This window comes from Leptidea sinapis, chromosome 29 (genome assembly GCF_905404315.1).
Source record: "Leptidea sinapis chromosome 29, ilLepSina1.1, whole genome shotgun sequence".
NCBI classification, from domain to species: domain Eukaryota; kingdom Metazoa; phylum Arthropoda; class Insecta; order Lepidoptera; family Pieridae; genus Leptidea; species Leptidea sinapis.
Genome location: NC_066293.1, coordinates 4,283,666 through 4,311,352, shown reverse-complemented (window position 1 = coordinate 4,311,352; position 27,687 = coordinate 4,283,666). Strand labels below are relative to the sequence as shown.

The 27,687-nt window shown below is 35.5% G+C and overlaps 2 protein-coding genes across 4 annotated transcripts; one reads left to right on the top strand and one right to left on the bottom strand.

Moving 5' to 3' along the window:
- Positions 1-4: 4 nt before the first annotated feature.
- On the bottom strand, positions 5-13,135 carry LOC126973589 (zinc finger protein 25-like). The gene is made up of 5 exons (XM_050820915.1): positions 12,849-13,135; positions 12,042-12,180; positions 10,609-10,737; positions 7,729-7,944; positions 5-4,478 (listed from the first exon to the last, which is right to left on the bottom strand). Exons 1-5 carry the CDS (start codon positions 13,002-13,004, stop codon positions 3,373-3,375), a joined length of 1,746 nt encoding a protein of 581 aa, XP_050676872.1. The 5' UTR covers positions 13,005-13,135; the 3' UTR covers positions 5-3,372.
- A 2,867-nt stretch (positions 13,136-16,002) lies between these two features.
- On the top strand, positions 16,003-26,736 carry LOC126973595 (zinc finger protein 26-like). 3 transcript variants are annotated; one of them, XM_050820924.1, is made up of 5 exons: positions 16,003-16,413; positions 21,480-21,618; positions 22,309-22,389; positions 23,973-24,110; positions 25,359-26,736. In XM_050820924.1, the coding sequence occupies exons 1-5, from the start codon at positions 16,246-16,248 to the stop codon at positions 26,444-26,446; spliced, it is 1,614 nt and encodes a 537-aa protein (XP_050676881.1). In that variant the 5' UTR covers positions 16,003-16,245; the 3' UTR covers positions 26,447-26,736. The 3 variants fall into 3 exon arrangements, with proteins under 3 accessions (XP_050676881.1, XP_050676880.1, XP_050676882.1); XM_050820923.1 differs by having other exon boundaries at positions 16,005-16,413; positions 23,973-24,128; XM_050820925.1 differs by lacking the exon at positions 16,003-16,413 and adding an exon at positions 20,034-20,291 and having other exon boundaries at positions 23,973-24,128.
- The last annotated feature ends 951 nt before the right edge of the window (positions 26,737-27,687 follow it).

The following is a 27,687-nucleotide window of genomic DNA, read 5'->3' as shown; positions in this document are numbered from 1 at the left end:
AATATATATAGAATTGTATAATTAATAAGTTATTCTTAAATAAAATATCTTACATAAAATTGTGTTTCAATTATTGTGATGAAAAAAAAATCACAATTCATACATTTTCAATAATACTATAATCATTATTAAGGTGGTTGCACACACGATAATGTCAACGTTTAGTTGCCAATCCGTCAATAAGTACTGCTATGATAGAAACATGAAAAAAAAATCCTGAAGCTATCTCCAAGAAAATCTTTATTTTAAAATGTCTCAAAACGTTGTGTTTAATAACAGAAAATACTACCGTGAAGTTGTGAGACTGATCATCGGCTGGACATTGACTTGACTCTCGAGCGTACATGTACCTTCATAGTTTACCTAGGATGAAGTATAATACCTGGATATGACACGCAAATAATACTTTGAATGAACGAGACCGTAACATACTATGATAAAATACTGTGTGTATCGCAAACCTTTACTTGCAATTAGTGGTAAAGTTTATTGAGTGTTGTATTTAACTAATCTAAAAAGTATGATGGTAATAAAAGCCATACAGAACGGTAATTATAAAACGTGCCTTTCATACATAAGTATAATATTATTGGCGGAATTAACACTAAAGAAAACTTAAATCATTTGTATAAAAATATTGTTTTGTTTGTAAGCAAAACAAAGGTCGAGCTTGTCTACTATGTTCTGCTTTTTTATTTATCCGGGTTATTAGATTGTGTCTCTTTAGGTTGTACGCGCATGGAAAATTCAGTTAATACTTCATCCTAGACGAAGTCACGAATCTGACTTAAGTGTGCACATGCCTTTATATTTTACATAAAATAAAAACAATTACACAAAATATTTGATTGTTCATGAATTTGAGATTCAGCATTATAAATATATAAATTTAACTAAATAAGTGATGTACAATTGTTTCATTTTAATATTTACAAAGTCATTCACTTATATTAATGTGTGATTCATTTGACAGTTATTTCAAGTAGGCATTTTAATTTATTTATTGGCACGGGATGCAAGTCCATTGGCCATAAACGGTATATTTTCCGTAAGTATTACAGATATCAAAATACTTCTACTTTTTTTCTTCTATTCCTACTAATCTCATACTAAATTTATTGGAGTGTTTAATATCAAAATTTTTGATACTTCTCTTTTGATTTTTAAAAAGTACTTTCGATATCAGTTTAAAGTTTTTTTGATTTCTGTAATAGTTACGGAATAAACGACTGGTCACACTTAACGATTAGACATTATAAACATAATTGACTACTTAGTAAATTTTATAAAAGCTGAAAGTTGACTGTACCTAACAGAGTTATTGCATGAGTTTTCCTAAATTACGGGCAACAATATGGTTATAAACAATATTACAATACCACGTATCGTTTATCAAATTGAACGCGAGCGCGGGCCAGTACATTGACGCAAAAATTTTTTCAATTTAGGAATACCATTGTAATGATCTTTTACGTCGAGATTTTTTACATCTAAATTGAGCCCCTTGCTGCTAGACAACCAATGAAAACAGGTCAGGTTTATTACTTTAGTGTGTGTGCAAGATACGTCTTACACTCGCGATTTGTATTTTACTTTGTGTTAGCGTGTGTGTTTTGCCCAAAATAGAGGTTAACTATCGACCTCAATTTTTTCGACGTTTTCACAGCTGACACAGTTCATCTATACATCTAAGAATCCATACGAACGCATCTAGTCATTGAAGTGATTTTGCTATTTTCGTGGGATAATTTTTCATAAACGTCCTTAATGGTAACACAGAATTTTTTTCTTTGTTTCATTTTTTATTAATTTATTGTGGTAAGACTAGGTATCATAGTAGATAAAAAATTATATAATCAAAAAAAAACAGAATTTCTATTCTATTCATTATTCCGTGTACAAATCTGTATAGTCTCCTATCCGTTCACGGAAAATCGAAAAAATATTTCTATATATTTATTTTAATTCGTATATAGGTGTTTATTCGTTGGTGGGAGACCGGAAGTCCACATTCAGCCAGTTTCCGCTGGTGGCCGAAGAGACATGGTCCGGAAGACGCCTCAACACAAGGATGGCCTATGTAGTGTACTGACATCTAGTCTTAACAGAGTATGTGTTAACTATCATTGTCACTCTCACGACATCGACAGTGACATTAACCGTGTGACGTTGAATGCTATATAACGAATGCACAGTACAGCGAAAGGCAGTTCTAATCAGCTATTGCTTGCGTGTGGACGTGTCCGGGTGTAGTGCTACATAGTAAAGATTAGTTGTTTCACTCGGGAGAAAACAATGAACATTACAGGCTACACAGACTTTGAGATCGAGTTTTCGTTTCCATTTAACGATGATTCTTCCAGATTTATGGTTATATTAAAATATCTCTTCAGGCATATTAAAAGGCAGATATGTTATTAGCACGCGCATAGGGTGATTTAAAAGCGCCCCAATTGGGATACATTTTGACAGAAACATATGGTTACACACAGTTTGATAGTGACATACAGTAATGTGTCTTTTTTCTTGTTGTTTTAATCACACAATCCTGTTTACATCATTTAGATGAACTTGAAAGAATAACTTTAAAATCTCGAAATTCATTTCTGACTTCATATTTGCTCGGCACCAAATATATCAAGATTCTTATTGAGTATCAAATTATGGTAACAGATTTATAATGCGAAATTTTGTGTAAACGTATTTTGTTATTATTAAAGTGAAACTTTTATCACATCGTCTGTGTGTTGCATGTCGCGTGACGGTCGGGCGGCGCCTATAGTTCGCAGCAGTTGACCGTGTAGTGTATAGACTATTACTCATTTGTGCCAGTGCTCCACGCTATTTTGTTTGTTTTTCTCAGTGTTTAATGGTTTTAATGCTTTTGGTAAACAACGACACAGCTAGTGAGTCCAAAAAACTGATCAACGAGGAAAAAGCAAAGCATAGTATTAAATTAGTTAGTTTCACTTTTACCTTAACTTTTAGATTATGTTTTATGAAACCACACAATCCTTTTTATCTTTATCTTTAACAGTGTTACTAATAGTAGCAAATTTAATTATACGGCCATATTTTAGAATATTTACAAGTCATCAAATCCAATCATCATTATATAGTGTATGTATTTTACAAAGTATATTACGGATAGCATATTGGACTATTATCTTATTGCAATCTGTACTTTGTAGTTTTTTGTTATAAAAATATATATATATCCCAATAAAGGAAAAAAAAAATAAACACAAACACTACCACATCGAAAGATTACATAAACTTATTGATAGATAGTAAATAGACCAAATATCACCACTCTAAATCTTTACACAGTAGTAGTCGTTATTGTTACAGACATAAGTTCTTAGATAAAACTCAGAAGTAGCAACTATCTATGTCACACTCCGGATGATGACTCTTGATGTGTGACTTCAGACTAGCGTTCTGTATAAATGCTTGACCACAAATTTGACACCGATACCTCCTATCATTAGTATGAGTTCTAATATGATACTGCAACGACTTTAGCCGTGGATAACTTTTCTCGCAGTACTCACATCTAAAATTCCTTTCACCGGTGTGGGTTGCCATGTGCTCCTTCAAACGAGACGGCAAATAAAACCTCTGATCGCAATATTCACACTGATGCTTCATAACCTTCTGGTGGTTCCTTCGTTGATGTTCTGTCAACGTTTTCTGTCTATTGTATACTTTATCACATAAATTACACGGATAGGTCCGTTTCTGACCATGAGCCTCTGTCAAATGTTTATTCTTCAAGGCATAAGACATGAAACATTCATCGCACCTAGGACACCGTATTATAGCTATCTTCTTATGCACTATATCCACATGCATATCCTTGTAATGGTTCGATTTGAACACTTTGCCACATATTTCACAGGTATGCCGTTCATTGTCCTTGTGTCTTTTTAAGTGTGCATCTAACCGAGCCTTCTCAAGGAAGCACATACCACAAACATCACATGTGAAATTGCTGAAATGTTCAACCATATGAGTGTTTAATGTGTTGAAGTCTTCAAACACATCACTGCACATAACACAAACTAAGTCGTTCCATGTGAGTCTATACAACAATAACTTGTCAGGAGCTTCAAAATATATCTTCTTTCCGTGTACTTGGTCAATGTGGTGCTTAAAAGTTTCTATATCATTTATTTTCATTGGACATAGCCTGCAGTCTATCCTGGTTATATCTATTTTGGGCATTTTCTTATATCCCATAAGCAGTTGGAACGGTTTTGTGTCATGGGTGACGGTGTGCTCTCTCAAATCTTCAGGTTTTGGATAATAGTCTTTGCAGTAAAAACAATAGTAGTTATTTCTTCTGTTCTTGAACGGAACAACATAGGAATACTGTATAATTGTGAGGAGATTCTCTTCGGACATACAATCTAAGTCTCTGTCATATGTATTCCTCTTCTCTGAAAGAGGTCGCTTCATCTCGTACTTTTTTGAATCTGAAAACATATGTTGAAAATAAATTTCTACTTAAATTAACACAGAATTCATCTTCAGGAGGAAAACAACAATTTATTTCATTTTTACTGCAGTAAATATTAATACCATCTTTGTGCTGCAGAATAGGGCTATTTGCGCTATTTATAACTAGGTCCTAAAGAATCATTAAGAGAAAAATTAAACATTTTAACTTTTGTATCTCAATATATTGATGATAATGTTCTGTATGTTAAATTATTAAAACTTTCGTGAGTCATTATTAAATTATCTATTAAAACGGCTTTACTCACGTTTTTGGCGGTTTCGGACCATTCGGAGGTCCTTGATCAGGGTGAGTATGGTGGGTTCGCGATAACGTCCCACCTCTTACTGCGGACTTGAGCTCGTAGTGCACGGCTGGACAAGGGGTGCGCCGGTGATGTCGAGCACGGATTCACTGACACTGTGTCACTATTGGTGTCCACGGGTGCTCGTCATCACACCGCAGCCCCCGTTTTGTCCAGCCGCGCACTACGAGCTCAAGTCCGCAGTAAGAGGTGGGACGTTATCGCGAACCCACCACACTCACCCTGATGAAGGACCTCCGAATGGTCCAAAACTAGTCGGTACCGAAAGCCGTTTTAATAGATAATAGTTATGTATGTTCATAAAAACACAGACAATACCACTATTATTATTAGTATAAATAACTATTTTTTTCTATATAAAAATATAACTCACATTTAGTGTGTGATTTTTTTTTATGGAATAGGAGGACAAACGAGCGTACGGGTCACCTGTTGTTAAGTGATCACCGCCGCCCACAATCTCTTGTAACACCAGAGGAATCACAGGAGCGTTGCCGGCCGGAAGGTGTACGCGCTTTTTTTGAAGGTACCCATGTCGTATAGTCCCGGAAACACCGCACAAGGAAGCTCATTCCACAGCTTTGTAGTACGTGGAAGAAAGCTCCTTGAATTGAAGTAAGAGTTAAAATTTTGTGTTTAATAAAATATGGTCAACATCATAGGTTCTCAACGTGGGTGATAACGCCCCCTTGTGGGCGTTTGAGACTTTCGGGGGGGCAGTAGAAGACCCAGAGAAAATATATATATATATATATATAAATAGGGGGCATTGAGATGGCGCAGATGGGGCGTGGGTAGATGAAAAAATATAGCCTAAAAAGGCAAAAAAATACTCTAGAAAAAAATATTCCCAAAGTGGGCGGTGAGCACAATAAGGTTGAGAAACTATGGTCTACATGAATACATCTGCTGAATATTTCCTAAAATTCTGATACATTTTCTGTTGAATAAATATATCTTTTATTGAAGTGAAACTTCTTTAGAATCGTTGTGATTTCAAACCGGATGCAACGGAAAAAACGACAGGTAAGAGACACAAATACAAAAATGTGTAGGATGAAGCCGGCAAAGAATGAGACAGAAATGTGCAAACTATTTTATTTTTATGTATGACGCGAGTAGGTATACCTTAATATATTCTTAAGTCATACGCACGACTTATAACTGCATAGACACCAGGAGAACATAAATATGGTAGCGGTGTTAGTAATGTCTTTCATAGCGGTTGAAATCATGTGTCAGCCTAGCAACATGTACCAGGACTTCATATGCAGTTTAGGGGTTCATGCACGATGCAGGTTTCACTTCTGACTGTGTACTTTGTACACACGCAATTTTTTTTCACTACAGTTTCCCCATATTAATATTCCATATGACAATCTAGAATGCGCATATGCATAATAAGCAGCAAGGGCTTGAAATCTGTTACGCGTTTTAGTTGATAAAGAGCATAAGTAAAAGAAGACATTTTGCTTTTTAATTTCTGTAGATATGGCTTCCATGTCAAGTGTGAGTCTAAATCAATTCCCAGTAGTGTGGCTGTGTCAACTGTTTCAATTTGTGAATTTTTGTAAGAATATCAATGATTCTCAGACCTACCAAATATATCGTTCATAAAATTTATCGGCTTTATATTCGATTGCCATCTTGAAACTCTTAAATATTAAAATCGCGATACAAAAATAGGTGTTGATAGTAGATCGGTGAAAATTTGAAGTAATTGTGTGTTCTTTAACGCTGAATCATAATAAAATAAATGTAAAAAAAAAAACATATTTAGAGGTGGGTGATCCTTATCATTTAGAGGTATGAAAAATAGATGTTGGCCGATTCTCAGACCTATCCGATATACATTCAAACAAATTGGTTTAGCCGTTTGGGAGGAGTCAGGTAAGGAGCGTCCATAAATTACGTGAGGTGTTTTTTTGAATTTTCTGTATCACCCTCCCCCCTGGTGAGATGTCGTGAGATTTAATTCAACCACCTCCCCCATCCCCAATCTCACGTGAGATTTTTTTAAATGTGGGTTTCTTATATAAACGCGTTGGATTGTTATTGTAAAAAGAAAAAAATATATGTTACTAGCTGACCCGACAGACGTTGTTCTGTATATTATAATAAATAAAATAATGTTTTTTTTTTTTTATGAATTTGTCAATAATATTTCATAACATCAAGAATTGCTTTGTAAAAATGCACCCTATTGTTGTAATGAAATTGTTTCATAGCATAACTGTCAAACCGTTGCGTCAATAAATTCGACGGGGTACGCATCAAAGGAACAACAAATTTGTTGTTTTTATTTCATTCCGAGCATTATCCTATTTATTTACCTTTTAAACCTTCCCACAAATAATTCAAGACCAAAATTAGCCAAATCGGTCCAGCCATTCTCGAGTTTTACCGAGACTAACGAACATCAATTCATTTTTATATATATAGATGTAAATTAAGCTATTTGGTATTAAACAGATATGGTGGTTTGACAGTCAGTTGATGTATAACGTCGAAGTATAAATAAAATTATTTCTTTTCAAACGAATTAGTGAACAATCTGGTTTTAAATGGACCAAAATAGTATGTTTTTTTTTGTTTCAGTCAGAAAAAAAATTGCGTGATATTTGCCGAGACCCCCCTCTCTCCAACGTAAGATTAGATGAGATTTGGCTCGACCCCCTCCCCCCCTTAAACATCTGACGTAATTTATGGACGCCCCCTAACCGGGACACGAGAATTTTATATATAAGATAAATTCATATTCAAATATTTTTATTCAAAATAGGATTTAAAATCAATTATTGAAAGTGAAAAACTACCATCCATTCGTAATAGCGCGCCGCAGACCTGCGAAGAACGGGCGCATGAAACTCAATAGCACAAAATAGCACAATATTTTCGTTACCTTTCTTTTTAACTTTCGCCTTCTTCTGCACCTTCTTGTTTTTCGTTTTGGTCTTCTTGCTGCTTCTGACCTTCTTCAGCGGCTTGTCGGAGTTCGACGACGAGTCTGAGTAATCGTTGGCGACGAAGTCCGCGTCATAATCGTCGCGTGCCGAGTCTATGTCGATATTTTTGTCGTTCTCGCCGATTTTCACCTCCTCTTTCTTAGGTTCTGAAGCTGCAATTCATAAAAAGGCATTTATTTTCTCATTATTGATTCCATCGGAATTATTTTTAATGTCAGTTCGAACACTACCACCGCTTCGGAAACAAATGACGCTCTGAGAGAGAAGCGGCGGCGCAAGATACTCTTCCAGCATTCTTTTTGCGCTCTTTTAAATAAAATATAGGTTCTCAAACGTTGTGAGCCTTCTTGAGTGTTAATTCTGCTAAGATACGTCTCTATCAATTCAACACGTGTTTCGCCTCTACACGAGGCATCCTCAGGAGATGTTGAATCGCCAAATTCTCGCCAGAATTTAACTGAGAACGAATCTTAGCGGAATTTACACTCAAGAAGGCTCACATTTGAATAATTATGGATTTCCGCAAAATAACGCCTAATTCAATATTCCTAGGTACATTCAATGACATAAGTACAAGAAACCGGCCAAGTGCGAGTCGGTCTCGAGCAAATTCAAAGTTTTGAACAAAATTTTATTTGCAAGAAACATATTCAGCTAAATTAGTAACAAATTTAACACTGGGCACATGTTTCGTCTTAACAGACATACAAATATACCAGTGGTTACGTTTTATAATTAATATTACAATAGTTATTTATGCAACTGTAATAAGGGGTATTAAAACACGAATGTGAGTTTATTATTTATGTGTGATAATAGTATCACATGAGTGTTTCAATACCTAATTATCAACAGTTGCGAACAAGACTTTATCTACACCCATAATATGAAAGAAATAAATGTAGGTACATACTTGTCAGCATATTTGCTGACAATATACCAAAAATTAACGAAATCCGTGCATTAGTTTTGCCAAAAAGTAGGCTTTTCATTTCGAGCCAATTTAAACGTCCTGTAAGATTTGGGTCACTGGGTCAATGATTCAATGAACTTGAATATTTCAATATCATAAGGCGGCGTTGCCGCTTTGATGTAAAAATTAAAATAAAAATACGTTTAAAAAAACCGTCTTCAAAAACTCAAAAGTATCAAATAACTAAAAATTTAATTTAATACACTTCTTACGCAAATCTTTACCTTCAATATTAATAAACTACTATTATAAGAATGTGCTACATATTGATAGCTTTGAAGTCGGTGCCTAATGTAATAAAGGTACCTACACTCGCCACGCGTGACTTTGAGCGGGGTAGCTTCGTCTAGAAAAAAAACAACCCAAGCGGACAGACACGCAAGGCCAGACAACCTAAATAAATAAAGTAAGTCAGCTGTTTATAATATTAAGTTTTATTTTGTTTAGGGCTTGGCACTGACTTAAAACCTATCAATAGGTAGCACATATAAATAATAGTATTTTATTAATATTAAAGGTGAAGGTTTGCATAAGAGGTGTATTAAATTAAATTTTAAGTTATTTGATACTTTTCAGTTTTTGGATAGGTTTTTTTAAAAGTAGTTTTTTTTTACAAAAAAAAAACTTTGGTATGCTATATGTGCCACTGATATATCCGGGATCTTTTGATTCGTGTGCATATACCGACACGTCGCGGCAGGGGGCGGATCATATGTCACAAACTGCTAGCCACGCCTCCAATACTACTTTTTTTTTATGGAATAGGAGGACAAACGAGCGTACGGGTCACTTGGTGTTAAGTGATCACCGCCGCCCACATTCTCTTGCAACACCAGAGGAATCACAAGAGCGTTGCCGGCCTTTAAGGAAGGTGTACGCGCTTTTTTTGAAGGTACCCATGTCGTATCGTCCCGGAAACACCGCACAAGGAAGCTCATTCCACAGCTTTATAGTGCGAGGGAGAAAGCTCCTTGAAAACCGCACTGTGGAGGACCGCCACACAACCAGATGGTGGGGATGATATCCTAACTTGTGGCGTGTCGTGCGAAGGTGGAATTCGGCGGCAGGAATCAGGTTAAACAGCTCTTCGGAACACTCCGCGTGATAAATTCGGTAAAAGACACACAATGAAGCGACGTCTCTACGTATCTATCGTCGTAATACATTCCGATCGTAGGTATATTATCCCACTGATATTAGTTCCAATTTAAACATGGGCGTAGCTAGGATTCTATATAGCTCGGGCATCTCAACTTTAGATCCTAAAAGCCCTACTTTACAATTCTTAACTTGCTCAACCCCTATAGTTGCATGTATTAGGAAATTAGATCTACATCTAAGTCACCAACTAAGAAAAGAGCCACAACCTGAGAGTTGAACAAGACATATCAAGATCAAAGAACCATGTGTCACCCAAACGGCTGGCTCAGTTGGTTAGAGCGCTCGGATAGAAGTCGTGAGGAGAAGAAGTCTCAGTTTTAAGTCTCTCATTGTTCTTAAATTTTGATAACAAATTTAATTTGTGCATCTAATCCTCCTAGTATCTCGTTCGCATATACTGATTCGATTGATGTTATGTTTTTAAAGTGATAACCCTCACTTCTAGGATTAATACACAAATAAAATTTGAAAAACAAATTTTTTTTTTTCACCACCTCAACCTGAGAGTTGAACAAAGCAAACAGAATTTTATAGAGAGGCGTTACTCGAACGGTTAGCTCAGTTGGTTAGAGCACCGGCACGGAACGCCGGAGGTCGTGGATTGGAGACCCGCATCGTTCATAAAATTTTGTTTTTCAATTTTTATTTGTCTATTATTTTAATAAAACAGGATTCTACTCACATAGAACAGGGTCTACTGGTAGTAAGGCTTCCATAGTGACTGCATCATCGCGATCCTCATGAGAGTATCCATCATCTTTTGGTTCAGTTTTCAGTTCCACCTCTATAGGCTCTAAGGGTTTCTTGCTTTCTGAAAGGTATTTGTATTTTTTTTTTATGATAATAAGGGATGAGACGAGCAGGACATTTAGCTGATGGTAATTGATACACCGTACCCATTACAATACAGTACTGCTCAGGATTCTCAAAAAACCCAAAAATTCTGAGCGGCACTACAATTGCGCTCGTCACCTTGAGACATACGATGTTAAGCCTCATTTGCCCAGTAATTTCACTAGCTACGGCGCCATTCAGACCGAAACACAGTGACGCTTACACATTACTGTTTCACGGTAGAAATAGGCGCCGTATTTGTACCCATAATCTAGCCGGCTTCCCGTGCTAAGGAGCCTCCCACTGGTAATTTTTTTGGTTGTATTATATTCACTTCCTTATTCAAGTACTCTAAAATGCATATTTGCTGAAAGAAGATTTATGTAATTTCCGCACAATATTTTATTCGTTCAACGCTATTGCTTTCTCTCTCTTGTCATCAGGCGGTATGTGTTGGATGAAAAAACATGCTTTTTTCACAATGTTCACATTGAGCATAGACGGACAGGATAGGGCTCTTAAGAGACTTTATTACAATGTAAAAATAATAAAGTGTGTGTTTACATTTGTATGCACTCAACAAGTTATTCTTCTCTGGCATAATAAATCAAAAATTACTATTTTAAATTTGTAGAAAGACCAATATTGTAATAAAGAATCATAAGAAGTATTTAATCATTATCATTAATTATATAAGTTTAATGGATGAGTCTCTTGCTGTTAGGCATTGCATGACATTAGGCCCTAGGTTTATTACTTTCGTGTGTATGACAGCCACTTCATACAGTCGCAATATGTCAGCAACTTTATTTTAGTGTGTGTGCATTGTTGAAAAAAGAAATAAACAGTTTGTCACATTTTTTTTTTCGACATTTTCACAGCTGTCAGTCTATCTAGTCATATAAATTATCTGAGAATGTACAATCTTATGATGTTGAATGCAGAAATTAAAACACACTTTATCTGCAATGACAGTTAGCAGGGTGTTACCATCTGCTGATCATCTAGCTTGCCTTGTATATAAAAGTCAGTTCTTATTTATAATTAAAAGATTTAAATGTATCGTAAAAAATAAATTAACACCTAAGGCCTATTATACTGTGAAAGATTATTTGAATGATAAAGATAGTTGGAATTAATGTTCTAAATTTTGTTAATGAATATTGTTGTACTCATTCGAATGCTATTGTAACTTTTGTACTACATCCTGACTTGCACTAAATAACTTATAAAGTTTTACAGTGAATAAAGATTTTTTTTTGCTTCAACTAATCTTCTCACCATTATCTTCGAGCTTGGAGCTCAGGAATAGCTCCTCACTCTGCAGCACTTGTTCTCTGAAGGCACAGGCATCCCGTAGCCTCACTACACATGTTGCACACACTCCAGAATCCCTCTCGTCATCATCCACATGTGACAGCTGTAAAATTCAAGTAGGTTTTATATTTTGATGTTAAATAAAATATGAAATGTCTTTACAGTCTAACACAACAATAACAATGTTTTTTTTTTATGGAATAGGAGGACAAACGAGCGTATGGGTCACTTAGTGTTAAGTGATCACCGCCACCCACATTCTCTTGCCACACCAGAGGAATCAGAAGAGTGTTGCCGGCCGTTAAGGTAGGTGTACACGCTTTTTTTTAAGGTACCCATGTCGTATCGTCCCGGAAACACCGCACAAGGAAGCTCATTCCACAGCTTTGTAGTATGTGGAAGAAAGCTCCTTGAAAACCGCACTGTGGAGGACCGCCACACATCCAGATGTTGGGGATGATATCCTAACTTGTGGCGTGTTGTGCGAAGGTGGAATACACACAAATCTAATGTACGGTACCTCCTGAGGGTCCTAAGGTACTTATGAGATTAACCCTTGTTTTGTTTGTAATTTGGAAATACATGTAGCAAGTATATAACATATACTGATACAATAATTTTGAACTTATAATAAATAATTATAGATATTATAGATCAAATTGTTTTCTTTAATGAAGACCACAATATTTTATTAGTGAAACTGCTTGTAAAAACAGCATACCATTTAAATGATACATGAATGGTCATATATTTTTTTATAATGTAACTTACTAGTATACCGAAGCAATCCATAATCATATCAGCGTAGACTTCCTTTTTCTCTGACCAAGTATATTCTGCTGTTAAAATTCGACATTTCTTAATAGATCTGCAGCATCTACACAAGCCTGGATCTATAATAGGGCCAATGCTTTTTAAAAGCGCCATTTCTCCCTAAGATATACTATTCTTAATTTAGTATTTGAAACTACATTATTTACATATTTAATAAGATACTATTTAATACACAAAGCGTAAAATTAATTAAAATTATATATTTAGGTAGCGTCTTGCACCCAAACATTGTACCACAGATAATGTATTTTGAAATTCTAATTTGTAACCACAGGGCACTGATTGACAGAACACAGACTGAACTTGAACAATGTAGACTCAGACTGTCTACTATAATACTTTTTCTACTATGTTTTAAAAGCAACTGTTCACTTTTAAATTATTGATTTCTAAACTATATTAGGGTCCTGCGAACATTTATTTTTTATTTTTATAAGATTCTAATTATTGGTGTACATATTTACCACAAAACATGGCCTATGATTTTCGAAATTCAAAATATTTAAAAATGAAATCTAATACGATCGTCACATAGCATCGCTGGGCACAACTGTCTGTCTGTTTACGCCTTTTATTGTGGATTTCGATATGGCTAAACGTACGCAGAGAACTGTTCTACACAGTCAGACACGTGAGTTCGTTATACGCCTTTGTAACTATTTCGATTGTGAATCTCAAAATGGAGGGCCAATTTTACCTATAACGCCAGTGGTTGAACGCGAAGCTGATGCGCTTAATATTGGACAACGAACTGTTACACGAATAACTAAAGAAAAATGTGGCGAGACTGGCACAGAAGAAAATAAACTTCACACACCAAAAAAGACAAAACGAGCAAAACCAGTCGTAGGCATCGATAGCTTTGATGCCGATGCCATCCGAAGACATGTGTGCGGCTACTATTTACAGAAAGAGTATCCAACAAGAAAAAAGTTAGAGCAATCACTGAAGGAAGCATGTATTATTCTTCGGTGGAGAAAGTTCTTTAACGAAGATTTTGAAGACCGTTGGATTTCGATACAAACAATGTTTAGAGACTGAGCGTTTGGAGATTAAATAAAACAACTGCTTGACTGTGAGGAATATGTGTAAGATGATTTATTAGAAAGTTACATGATATATACACAAAATCCTTAAAACTAGTTAACCAATTACTATTGTTACTTAAAAAATATTTACAAGTTCAGAAAATACACAGAAATACTTAAGCTAACATTTTGACCATTAGTAAAACGTTTCATTTAATAAGAATTGAGAATAATATTATGTGTTTTCTATCTCGCTTTAAATCTAATGCTATCGCAGTAAACCGGCCAGCGAGCGCGGGCTTGTGTAAACTCGCGTCGAACCTCGATCATTCGATGTCAATGAGCATTTAGCACCTACTCTGTCGCTCATTGATTAAAATTGCATGAATAGTGATCGACGCCCCGACGCGTCAGTCGAGTATCTGTGATCTGTATGATTCTATGAGTTGATGTACAGCATTATGAAATGGTTCTTATCCGAGCTAATATTCGTTATATAAAATAAAATGTTATTTTCAGAACGAATCTTTCGGCATACGCTTATTACAGTTATTATGCACGATTAATATTTCTACGGTCTATAATGCTACGAAGGTATTACGTTAAAAGTTAGATATTTGTATTAATTGATATTATTGGTTGTAGGTACTGCTACAAATGTAACAAACGCAAAATATTGATGGAAAGATTTGATATCGTGATGGCAAGATATAGTTCTTTACGGCAAGTGAAAGAAATTGAATATTGGCAAAATGTTGAGTTTTTGGATGAAACATGGCTTAATGCTAACCATACTGTAAGCCGTTCTTAGACCGATGACACTGCAGCATCTACGTCCAAAGTTCCTGTAGGAAAAGGATCGCGACTTATAATTTGTCACGCAGGGTTCCGGCGTTTGTCGAAAGGTTCTCGCATGGCTTTTGCTTCAAAAACCACTGGAGACTATCATGAAGAAATGAATGGAGAAAAGTTTACTGAATGGTTTACCTCAATGTTATGTAGCCTCTCTGAACCATCTATTATAATTATAGACAACGCCCCATACCACTCGATGCAAATTGACAAGCCATCTGCCCAATCCCAAAAGAATGCTGACATCGTCGCATGGCTTCAAAAAATGGCGTAGATGCAAATATAAATATGTTAAAAGAGGAATTAGTACGTCTTTTAAAAGAAAACAAACCAACCAAGATTCGATACGTCATTGATGAAATAGCGTTAGAACATGGGCACAGAGTTATACGGTTACCGTCTTACCATTGTGAATATAATGCAATTGAATTGATGTGGACTCAAATTAAGTGATATGCTGCAAGACTCAATACAGAACCCCCATTTGCCACAACAAAAATGCTAAAAATATTAGAAGAAGCTTGTGAACATATTGTGACTAAAGGAGACTGGGAAAAGGTTGTGAATAGAACTGTTAAATTAATAAGGGAAGATTATAAAAAAGATGTGAAAATAGATAATATTTTAGAAAACGAACTTATAATAAATGTAGGTGATGATAGCAGTGACGACAGTGAAAATAGCAGCATGGACGAATCTGATTAAATCTGGCCTATTGTTACACTTTTATTGGTCTCTTTTTGTATTCATATTATGTTTATTATGTGCATATAAAGTATGTACATTAATTTTCATTCCAATATTCAGTTCGTTCAAATATATTAAGAAAACATTTATATTTTTGTTTTATTAAACCTTTTTAATCAGGTACTACTTGCAACAAAAACTAATAGATTTCATTATATTTTTCGAGACTAAATTGACATTTCACATCATTATTATAATATTATGTCAAAACGGCCATCATAGCGTGCCGCTAGTATAGTTATTTCTGTACTTCTAATAATAATTAAAAATCGTCTCCACCCTTCACTTTAGCCCAGCGCCCAGGGAGTGGCGGTGGCGCCTCTCTCTCCCCAAGAGAAGGACGCCTTCGCTGAAGGCTTGGAGGGCACTTGCCCAAAGCCAACCTCAGGTGGTGTTTGGTGAGTAGGGACTTAGGTTTTACATGAGTTCCACATAAGTAACGCAGCTTTAATCTGCGTGAGCATTCACCACCTCCCTCTCGTCGTTATCCCGGAGGGTAGCACTTTGTCTGGACGCAAAAAAAACACCCGACTTGACTGAATCGTCGAAACCCTCACTTGGCTGTAACGTCGACATCTAGCCGACGGAGCCATTTTATATAAAAAAAAAGAATGTGAAATTAGTAATTACTGTTGTTAGCAGTAATTTATTTTAATGTAATTTAAATTAAAATCATTCCAAAAAATATGTTATAAATAATTTGTGCAATGGCTACCGAAAATTCACCTGCCAAAAGCAGGGGCCCGCTAATTGATCCGGCATTTTGCCGTTGTTGTCGTTCAATCAAGCGGTGTCGTTTGCTCAACACTGAATATGAATGGGATGGAACAAAAGAGGTCTATGCTGATATGTTCATGGATGTATTTGGTTTATTGGTAAGCTGACATCACAATTAAATTGATTAGTTTTCAAGATTCCCAATAATTGTGCAATAACATTGCAGTACTTACATTGATAAACAAGGTTGTTGGTTGGAGCAAATTACTGAAACTATATTAATTAATGATTTAAAAATCAATTCTTGTATGAATATGATTAAGTAGATCAAATTAGTCATTATCATATTATTATATAATTGGACACCTTATAAGGTTGGCAATACCATTCTAATTCAAGAAGTGTTGCAAGAGAGTATGGGTTGCGGTGATCACACACCATCTGGAGATCCATATAGATGCATGTTTGCCCTCCTCTTTCTTAAAAACGTTTTTATTCCAATACCTTTACCTTAGTTACAGAATACTTAAACCTTCTAAAATTATTGTTAGTAAACTCTATTTAAACCTAACATACATCACATACATCATTATTTGTTAATTGACAAACAAAAAGCCCAGGCAATGTTGAATGGTTTAAAGGATGTAAGTAGGTATGTTTTTTTTGAACTGGACTGAACACAAGAAAGTTTTCAAAAATCCTGCCTGTATTTATGGACATTATAATAACTCCTCCGTTGGGTGGCCTTTGCCAGAAAGCCCATGGCGCCATGGCCAGCCTTAAGACGCCGCATGTTACCGACGCCAAGGTCAACGGGCTCGGGTTACACAATTATTAAACAAGCTAGGGCTTTGTCAGATAACATAAACAATAGATACTGCGTAATTTAAACAAATATCATTTAAAGTAGGGCTGTCATGCATTTTTTATGATTTTTTTAGATTTAACTACAGATTACATTTCAATTATTACTAATGAATGTAGTAATTTTTTATAACTAAAACACACTTCAAAGGTACTAATTAGTAATAGAATAGTTACTAAAACATATATAATACAAAAAAGAATTTTTAAATCTACTGCTATTATGGCTGACCACATTTTGATGGCTAGTCATATTTTACACAGATAAAGTTTTAAGATTAAATATATTTACTTTTATAGTCTGTTAAATTACCTTTCTTGTGGTATATGTAGACTAAGGGGACATGATATGAAGCTAGAATATCAATTAGCATCATCAAATCCATTAAAACACTTTCTGACCAACAGAGTTGTTTATATATGGAATAGATTGCCCAAGGATGTGGTTAAATCAAAATCTGTTAATCAGTTTAAGAATAGACTGGTCAAACATTTGGATAGATATGGCAAATGATATAGATGCATCAGCGAAAGCTGCTTAGTCTATTATAAATAATAATAATGTAATAACATACAATAGAAATACATGCAGTATTTTTAATAATCAGAGTATAGGAAATGAGGTGGTGGGGGCAAAGAAGAAACACAGGGTCAGGGATTGTGGTATTGCTTAGGAGTTTTACTAAGACACTAGACTTGACTAGAACCAAAGAATATATAATATTACAAAAATCTTGTAGTCACATAATAACATGTAATTCAGATCTCAACAACCTACATTTTTATTCACGTAGAAGTTGCCTCTCTTTCTATAGCTTGTCCCTTACCTCTTCTGATGACATTAGGGTTGACTTCTTTACCTAAAACTATACCTTTCTTGTATAAGGTCATAATAGCTCAGTTTTTTCTATCATATTAATAGGTATGTAATTGTTATTTTAAATCAAAATTCTTTTGTTATCAATCCTACATAAGTTGTAGATGTATGCATTGTCAAACCTACTTAGTATATAGGAAGTAAATAGGTACCTATCATAAATGATAATTTAATTCAAATTCAAATATTTTTATTCAAAATAGGATGTGAAATCACTTATTGAATGTCAAAAAAACTACCACCCATTCCAAAATGAATGCCTCAGGCCTGAGAAGAATGGGCCCAACAAACTCAGTGGGCTTTTTTTTTTTTCATCAAAAATATGTTTTACAATTAAAGTAACAAAGTAACATTGTACAATTAAACTTAGCCTGAGGGCGGTCGCTCCATTCCCAATCTGTGGTATCATTAAGAAAGTCATTTATGTTATAGTAACCTTTACCAAACAAACGTTTTTTAACAATTCTTTTGAATAACGTAATACTGTTGTTTTGAACATTCTCTGGGATCCTGTTGTAAAAGCATATACATTGCCCCACAAAAGACTTGTTAACGCGAGTTAGTCGAGTAGCAGGCATTATAAGCTTATGTCTGTTCTTAGTGTTAACATTATGGTTACGACAGTTTCTGGCAAATTCACTTATGTGCCTATGAACATACATTACATTATCAAGAATATATTGAGAAGCAACAGTCAAGATATTAATTTCTTTAAATTTAGCTCTCAATAATTCTTTAGGACCTAGGTTATAAATAGCGTGAATAGCCCTCTTCTGCATATATCTTCATTATAATAATAATCACTTTAAAGGATTGTTTCAGCAACTTTAGGAAGCTTAAAAAAATTAAGCAATATGCTTTGCTTTATGTTCTCCACTTTTAAAATATTGGTCTATGAAGAAGGTGACAACAAAGTTCACGCATGTCTCCGTTTGCTCGTGAGTCCCTACTGGCTGATCTACTCTGAGTCCGCCCCACATACATAAGATTTTGATACATACACAGGGAGTGAGACAGGCCTGCTAGAACTAAGATTTCCTTTTTAACTGAGAAAACCCTGTGTAGTAAAACAATTATTTCTTGAAATTTTGTATGAAGCGGTATAGTCACTAATGTTGCATTTTTTAGTTGATTAAAAGGGATATCATAAAATTAAAGTCTCACTAACTACTTATTATGGCCTATCGCAGATTGACAAAAAGTGTTTTGTGCACATGACATACACTTTCGGTCATTTTGTCGACAGAACTGTAGGGATGTACACACAATGGAAGTACAGAGATTGCGGTGTATAATTTTGTACTTGAGATATAAAAAAAAAGAAGAAATAGCGATTGTGGGTTCATCCTATTCTTTCGGAAAGATTATTAAGGGGACTGTTAATAAATCATATTAAACATTCAGTTCTAAAACTATATCCAAATAAATTTGCACACTTCATCCCATAAATCTTTTGAAATTCAGTTTATAGAATTCTTTATTCCCGTTAAGACCAAAAAGTCACATGAGAAATAACTTAAATAATTAATAAGGTTAGTATTAATTACTTATCCGGTATGAATATGTGGTTAGTATAAAGAATTGGTGGCTAATAATAACATATAGTACAATAATCTAGTGTGAGGACACAGTGATATATCACAAAAGCCAATGACTTAACAAATACAGAATTATTAGCAAAATAGTTGATACAAAGTAACATCTCAAGACAGAGTTGTGGTACAAGTTATATGCGATTTTATTTTTATTTTTGTGATGATACTCTACTAAAGATGTATCATACAGTGCTGTTCTGTTCTCTTTTTATTGTATCAACATCGATACATCGATGTCTAGGGACATGACACGTCTATCGCTATTTTGCAAGTGCAGACTACAGACTAAAGTGAGCGTCGTCTGCGTTAGCGCGTGTTGGCGCGGACGTCAAACTTTTTTGTCGCACTCTTTGTACGGCGCTTTCTGTCAGATCTACGAGGATATTTTGTGTGTCAGACATTTTGCGCGTCGTCTGCGTTACTGCATATAATTCTATCGGTTTTATTATCGCATACTAAAAAGTGCGTCACTGATGGTCTATCGTCTGCGATAGGGCTATATTTATTTATTTATTTAATTAAATTGCGTTACATGCGACTTAGTTACTAAACAAAATTGTAGTACTAAATAATTGTCACATGCACCTCGTAATAAGGCATAGCAATGAACGACAGAGGGGCAGACATTCAAATATATTTTTCCTCTAGGCATTCATTAATGGAATAGTAACATTTTTCCAAAAGTAACTTTTTCAAAGAGGTTATGAATTTTTTAATATTGGTTTCAGCTTTTAAGTGTTCTGGTAACTTATTATAAATTTTAACTGACATTGGGTAGGGACCGGAACTGTGTAATGTTAATTTAGAGTTAGTTTGCATAAGATTATTTTTATAGCGAGGTGTGTTGTGCCGGGGCACGTCTATGATTTTAGTGTATAGATTTGGGTGTTTTCTTACAAACTTACATATTTCGAATATATATGTGCACGGTAAAGTAAGAATATTTAGTTTTTGAAAATGAGGTTTGCAGCTTTCTCTTTGTTTAATATTTGCAAGCACACGAATACATTTTTTCTGTAAAATAAAGAGTTCGTGTGCATCTATATATGGTTGAATCAAGAATTTGTTTATTGTACAGATTTTTTTTTGCATGGTAAAGTTTATTTATTTATTTAATTAATGACCCCTCTTTATTTATAAATTTCTGCCATATAGCTGGAAGGTCAGTTATACTGATTCATGTCAGAGTGAGATTGTAGTTGACAGACACTAAATAAATAATAAGAAAATAAATCTGTTTTGATTCTGGGCACCGGTCATTACTATAATCACTTGTAAATTCGTTTACATCGATCAAATGACACACTCTAAGCTTGTTGGTCTACTGAAACGTGACATTGGCGAGTTGTGGTGCCCCTTCCACAGAAGCCACTAGAAAGAATAGAATAGAATAGAGATTGTAGTTGAAAGACACTAGCCCCACCTTCAAGTCTTACTTTGTGTTCAAGAGAGCCTTTAAAAAGCATAAAAAGGGCATTTATTTTATCAAAATTAATTCCTTTAGAATTCTTTTTGATGTTATTTCTAATATACTAGATACTACTATCGCTTCGGAAACAAATGGCGCTCTGAGAGAGTAGAAGCGGCGCAAGAAACTCTCCCAGCATTCTTTTTTTGCACTCTTTTTATGGCAATGAGGGTAAATAAGTAAAAGAGGTGAAATTGGTACACAGTTTGAAAATGGTACAAGAAGATTACCAGTAACTACATTGTATAATGTATTTCATGTTATTGTTGTTATTTTTACTTTTATATGCTTCCCGCAATCAAATCAACTGGCCGGCCACCTATATTTTGTTCCATATAAAAATCTATGTTTTGACTGAATTAATACAAATCAATCAATTTCATTTACATATGACATTATCATTGTTTATAAACTTTGCAGTTGTCTCACCTAGATGATGACAGCAAGGACTCCTGTATATGTGCTACATGCGTGCGGCGTCTTAGAGAGGCCCATGCGTTCAGGCGGCAGGTCCTGCAATGTGAGGAGATGTTCCTCAGTGCTAAGTTGCAGAATAAAGGTAATATTTCAAACCTTAAACTTGTCTTATAATTATTGCCAAATTTGCGATCGCAGGTAAAGGTAATCACAGTGTATTTTCAACTCCATGTCTACCATGCGCCTATTTTTCTGATGGAGTGGGGTGATAATCATGCCATCCCAACTATACAAGGTAGTTAATGAATCTAATATCTCTAATGCTATCGATGACCTTGGGAAGAACCCTCATTTAACCCAGGTGTTTGTCCCATCTTTTCTACTTCCAAACAAAGCAAATGGAACAATGCTCACCCTGTATAAATGGAGTCAGAATTTAGGAGGACATGACTAACAATAACTTTAAAAGAGCTTCCTCTCCCGAAGATATTGTAGGCTTCATAGAAACGATTGGCCTGATAGAGATGTTTTACATACATGGTATGGTTGGGGTTTAATATGGGTGTCACCAACAATCGCTTTGCATGGATGCAGAAGATATAACAAAGAGTCACCCAGGCCTCTCCGAAGTCATGGGTGACAGAGATTTGAGTTGATGAGTTGGCATGGCAAGATTACCCATCCACCATGGAAAAAAAGGTTCCCAGTATTTGCGGAAAGTAGCTTGTGATTACCTGACCTAGTTCGTTTTAGGCCAAATTCTATAATAGATAAATGTGGAAAAAAATTCCTTTGATAACCAATCAAAATCTCAAGTCTTTTTATCTTTTAGCTGCAATCAAATTGGAAGTGAAATTGGAGTCTGCGAGTAGTGATGGGGAATGCAGTGACGATTTACCTCTAATACAATGTGGTGAGTAATATTTAGAAAGTTCTAGGTTCATCTTGAGTGGAGATGTTAATTGATGTATAGATATGCCCGAAGTTACATGCATTCGTCATACTATACAAATGATTTGAGTTTTCTTTAGTGTTAATTCCGCCAATATTTGTCTTTAAACAATTCGACACATGTTTCGCTTCTACACGAGACATCCTCAGGACGTGTTTATTTAATTAGTTATTGGTCGAATTAACACTAAAGAAAACTCGAAATCATTTGTATAATAATTATGGATTTTCGCAAAGTAACGCCTACTTCAATAAATATTCGTCCTACTAGTTTATGCAAGTGGACCTCCAGCTTCCTCACTGGGTGCAGAAAACAGGTCGTTGTTGACGGCTACTTGCTAAAATGCCACTGCTTGTCGGCGTCGTAGGGCGGGGAGTTCCCTTCCCTAAAGTATGGTCAAGGGAGGCGATAGCTGGTGCATGCGCCTCATCCACATATACGGGTACTACTTGTGATGGTTGTTATCGGGAACTCTGCTTCATGTTTTTAAAGTTAGAATCATTTTATATATTTATAATTACTAATAAAATGCTCACATGAAACCTTAAATAATTTACAGTGTCTAACTCTTGTGTATTTATTTAAGTCTCATTTCCTTGACCTACATAAAAAGTGATTTTAATTTGATTTCATTTATTACTCCAATCCACCTCTGGAAACTAAATAAATTGTTAAATTGGTAAAGGGCTCCTGTTTCCGCAATTAGACCGCTTAGTTGGGTCCATTTTGCGTGCAGTGTTGGCCAGTCATTCCAACCAGCCCAGCTCCTTCCAGAAGTTCAGAACACTCCTGGGGTATTCGCAGACTTCCTGGAGCGAACTTGTATTTACTAAGGTTTTTGCCCGTTGGTTGGCCACCCCAGCACATTCCAGGATTACATGAGTGACCGTTTCAAATTCGATTAGACAGCCCCTGCACCTAGGACTGTCCGTAACGCCGGTTGTAAATAGGTGCTTGCCTCTGGCAACTAACAAATAACAATCCTCCCGGAGTTCAGGCTTCTCGTAGTGTATTAAGGGCTGCCAAGTATATTTGACCGGTTAGAAACCATTAACCATTCCAGGATTGCGTAGGCGAAGGTTTCTCCCGAAGACGCACATCCTCAACCACTGATGGATTTACTTGGATGTTGTTTTTAATAGAGGCGCTTCAACAACCCAACTTTAACCGCTTTTATCACGGGAAGTATTCTGAACAGCTGTTTGGCCTGATTTCTAAGGCTCGCCTTGGGTATCATCCTTATGCAGTGTTTCCAAGAAGATATGACATGGGTACCATAGTAAAAGGCTGGCAACTCTCCTGTGATTCCTCTGGTGCTAAAAAGGCTGGCAACTCTCCTATGATTCCTCTGGTGATAGAAGGCTGGCAAATCTCCTATGATTCCTTTGGTGCTAGAATGCTGGCAAATTTCCTGTGATTCCTCTGGTGCTAAAAGGCTGGCAAATCTCCTCTTATTCCTATGGTGCTTAAAAGCTGGCATCTCTACTATGATTCCTATGCTGCTGAGAGTTTGGGCGGTGATGATCACTTAATATTTGTTTCAGATGTTAACCCAAAAAATGAGTGCACAGAGGCTGTAAATAATAAAAGGCATGGTAAAGAAGAGTTAAAGAGTAGCATTAGAAAGAGCAGGGAAATGTTGAAGGCGGGATGTGAGACGAATCGGTTGAGGCCGAAAATAGGCAAGTTGAAAAAGACAGGTATGATATTGATACAAAGGATATATTCGCTTTGAATATAGGCTATATTTCTTCTTATTAAGGTTTTTTTTTGGTTGAATTGCAAAATCATGCAATACAAAATCTTAACTACCTCACTTTTAATAGCTATATATTAATTTTTGGTAAAAACTTAAGTGTTATTAAAGTGTGCTAGAACGAATTATGAGGTAAAAATCGTAGTTGATAGAGCTTTAGTCCACGATTATAATGCTACCACTACCTCAAATTATGACATTTCTAGAGGAATCTTTTTAAGAGGAGGAAAGAAAGAGAAACGCCTACAATTCACTCGTGCGTTGTTTTAACTGTTCTAACATAACTTAACCTCACCAATTTTTATAAATTGTAGCTTTGATCCACGATTATAGTGCTAATAAGTACTCTTATTACAAGGTAATGCACAGTTTTCAAGAAAATATAAAAAAAATCTAGCAACAACATGTAAATAAAACACAGAACACAGGAACATTCACGCAACTACGATAGAAACGGAATAAGCAATATAGGAAAACGGTGTAAACAATATAGGAAATATAAGAAAATTAATTTTCTTTTTTACTGGCCTTACAACTCTGATCTAGCCTTTTTAGTCTAAAAATATTGTTGATGAAGGTTGATGAAAGCTTAAGCCGGCATGCCAGCGCTCATGTACCGTTATATTTACGTGAGTTCCCCGTTTTAGGTTAGAATTTTATTTCGTTAATTTCTTGAAAACGGTGCAATACCTTGTAATAATTGTGGTATCATTATAATCGTGGAAGCTCTATAAACTACAATATTTTTACCTCCTAATTCGTGCTACGGGACTACTAAGTCCAACCCTTAATTTTAATATAAGATCCTGAAACAGAAGAAAAGAAAATTCACAACGCAACCAAAACAATTACTACCTTGCCGATGTAAACAAGATATTTTACACTGGTTGTATGACCCTGCTCTTGTATTGTTTTCTCCACTCTGTCACGACCTAAATGAGATGCCCATTTCCAATTTTAAAACTTCAATATAGAATCTGAAAACACAATCTCTTAGAATCTAACTTTTAATCTAAATATACAAATAAATAAACAGCACTACTTGGTGATTTTCTGGTGGTCCACGAAAGGATGAGCTCATACCATGAACTGTTTACTCGATTGTGTCTTCGAAGAATAATATAAGATATAAGATGGCTAAAGTTTTTATTGACTTGTCAATTTTTTTTTTCAGCTGCCAAACAAAAAGCGAAAGCCTCAAAAACGGCCACAATAGACCAAGAGTTCATGGCGTATTCAAACACTATAACCATAGTCAACAATTCTTATGTCTGCCCATTCCACAATAGAATAAGCTTCTACTATTGTTACTACTGCAAAGACCAGTTCACTGACCCAAACGAACTTAGAGAACACACTCTGACACATAACCCGAAAGAGCTGTTCGAAATATCGATGGAAAACAAAAAGATACCGAAAGTGGACATCACTAGGATTGACTGTCGATTATGCGATGAAAAGATCGACGATCTGGAAGCGTTTCGAAGCCACATCACTAGCAAACACGGGTTGTCTCTATTTCCTGCAAAAAATGAATTTCTCAAATTCCGCCTTACGCCAAATAATCTAATGTGCACAGAATGCAGTGAGGTGTTCCCATATTTCGACTCGCTGAAGAAACATATGGTTGACCATTTCGGGACGCATACCTGCGATCTGTGCGGAGCGTGTTTCCTTGAACAGGCATCCCTGAGAACCCATATAAAAGCCCACAGCAAAATAGACCTGAATTTCCCTTGTGAAATCTGTGGAAAAAATCTAAAATCCAAATACAGCCGACGACTGCATATCGCTACAGTCCATGAAAAGAAGCCGACAGTGAACTGTTATAAGTGCGAACAGTGTTTTTTATCTTACGCGTTACGGAACCGTCATTTGATCGAAGTGCATGGTGATAATCGAACGTTTCCTTGCAAGTTGTGCGACAAAGTGTATAACAGAAGGAAGACTTTAATGGAACATAATCGTAGAAATCATCTAAAAGTGTATAGGCATCAGTGTGATTTGTGCGAACAGAGGTTTTATTTGCCGTCGCGTTTGCGAGAGCATATGGCAACACATACTGGGGAAAGGAACTTCCGGTGTGAGTTTTGTGATAAGAGTTATCCTCGGTTGCAGTCATTGCAGGAGCATATCAGGTCCCATGGTGCAGAGAGACGATTTAAATGTAACATTTGCAATTCGACTTTTACCCAGAACACGAGCCTGAAGAGTCACTTGAAAACTCATCATCAGGGTTATGATATGGAGGCTTATAGCTGATAGAGTGAATTTTGGGGACATTTAAACAGAAATATTAATATATAAAAAAGATGCTGTTTTTGTAAATGTTAAGGGCAATTTGTATGTTGTTCACGAAGGGGAGATTGTTAGCTATTGCTACGAGGTTGTAATTTGTTGGCACAAGGTGAAGCTGTGCGTCTCATCCCTCAATAATGAGTAAGGGAACAACTCTTTGTATCGAAGTGATACATAGCTCTTTATGAGGAAAATAAAACATATTTTTTTGCAATTAGGGAAATTACAAATTTGAAGTAAATCTGAAGTATTTTTGTCTGCCTTTATATATTATATATTATGTATTTCAAAGGCTGTCACATAGTCTGTATATGTAACTGGCCAATATTAAGTTATCCATCAAAATAATCACTAAAAAAACAAAATAGATATTTATACTTTTTTTTATTAGATATTCAACAAGGTCTCAGCCATAGTTTTAGTATTCGGTGTTCTATCGAATAATAGCTTTCTACCATTCAGCCTAAAAACCGTTTTTTATGGATGAGGTTCACCTCACTTGATGGTGATCAGCGCGACCCATACTCTATTATAGGCAGAACTTTGGACTCAAATCTATCACTTTTTTTTGATGGAAAGTGTTAATACTTCTTTATAACTCTAATAATATTTTGAGTTCGTGTTGATCCTTCTGTCCACAATATTTGTACCGAATTTCTAATAGAGAAAGGCACATTACAAAACAAAGTCTCCTGTCGCGTTGGTCTGTCGGTCTGTTTGCGATGATCTCAAAAGCTACTAAATTGATTTTAATGTGTAAATGAAGGTTTATGCGTGTAATTTGTAAAGATTTGTGTGTAATGGTTGAAATTGTTGGAAAAATTCAAGACTGTTGGGAGCTTTTATCGAAATCGTTGCTAAATCCCTTTGAGATAGGGAAAATTTGCCAGTACACGACCGATTAATGTAGTTGTCAAATTCAGAATGAAAAAAAAAGTTATAATACACGTATTCGATGTATTCCATTTTCAATTAAGAATTAGAATTAAGGAAACGAAAAAACAAAAAAAAAATTTATCATTTTTACCAATTTTACCACCGAAATTTCTAGTTCGCGACTTTATATTCGCCAGTTCTCGACTTTTGGCTGTTGTGACAAATTTTTACACGAATCACTCAATATATTTTCGGTATAACAACCCGTACTATGTTAAACAACAACAGTGGAATATTTCATTTTATTGTCCCTAGATTTTTTGCAAGCC

Coding starts and splice junctions, on each gene's coding strand:
- LOC126973589 (XM_050820915.1), bottom strand. CDS start 13,004: ATGGCGCTTTTAAAAAGCATTGGCCCTATTATAGATCCAGGCTTGTGT. Junction 12,181..12,848: donor TGGATTGCTTCGGTATACTA/GTAAGTTACATT, acceptor TGAATTTTACAG/CTGTCACATGTGGATGATGA. Junction 7,945..10,608: donor ACCAGTAGACCCTGTTCTAT/GTGAGTAGAATC, acceptor TATGAATTGCAG/CTTCAGAACCTAAGAAAGAG.
- LOC126973595 (XM_050820923.1), top strand. CDS start 16,246: ATGGCTACCGAAAATTCACCTGCCAAAAGCAGGGGCCCGCTAATTGAT. Junction 21,619..22,308: donor TGCTAAGTTGCAGAATAAAG/GTAATATTTCAA, acceptor TTTATCTTTTAG/CTGCAATCAAATTGGAAGTG. Junction 24,129..25,358: donor AGGCAAGTTGAAAAAGACAG/GTATGATATTGA, acceptor TTTTTTTTTCAG/CTGCCAAACAAAAAGCGAAA.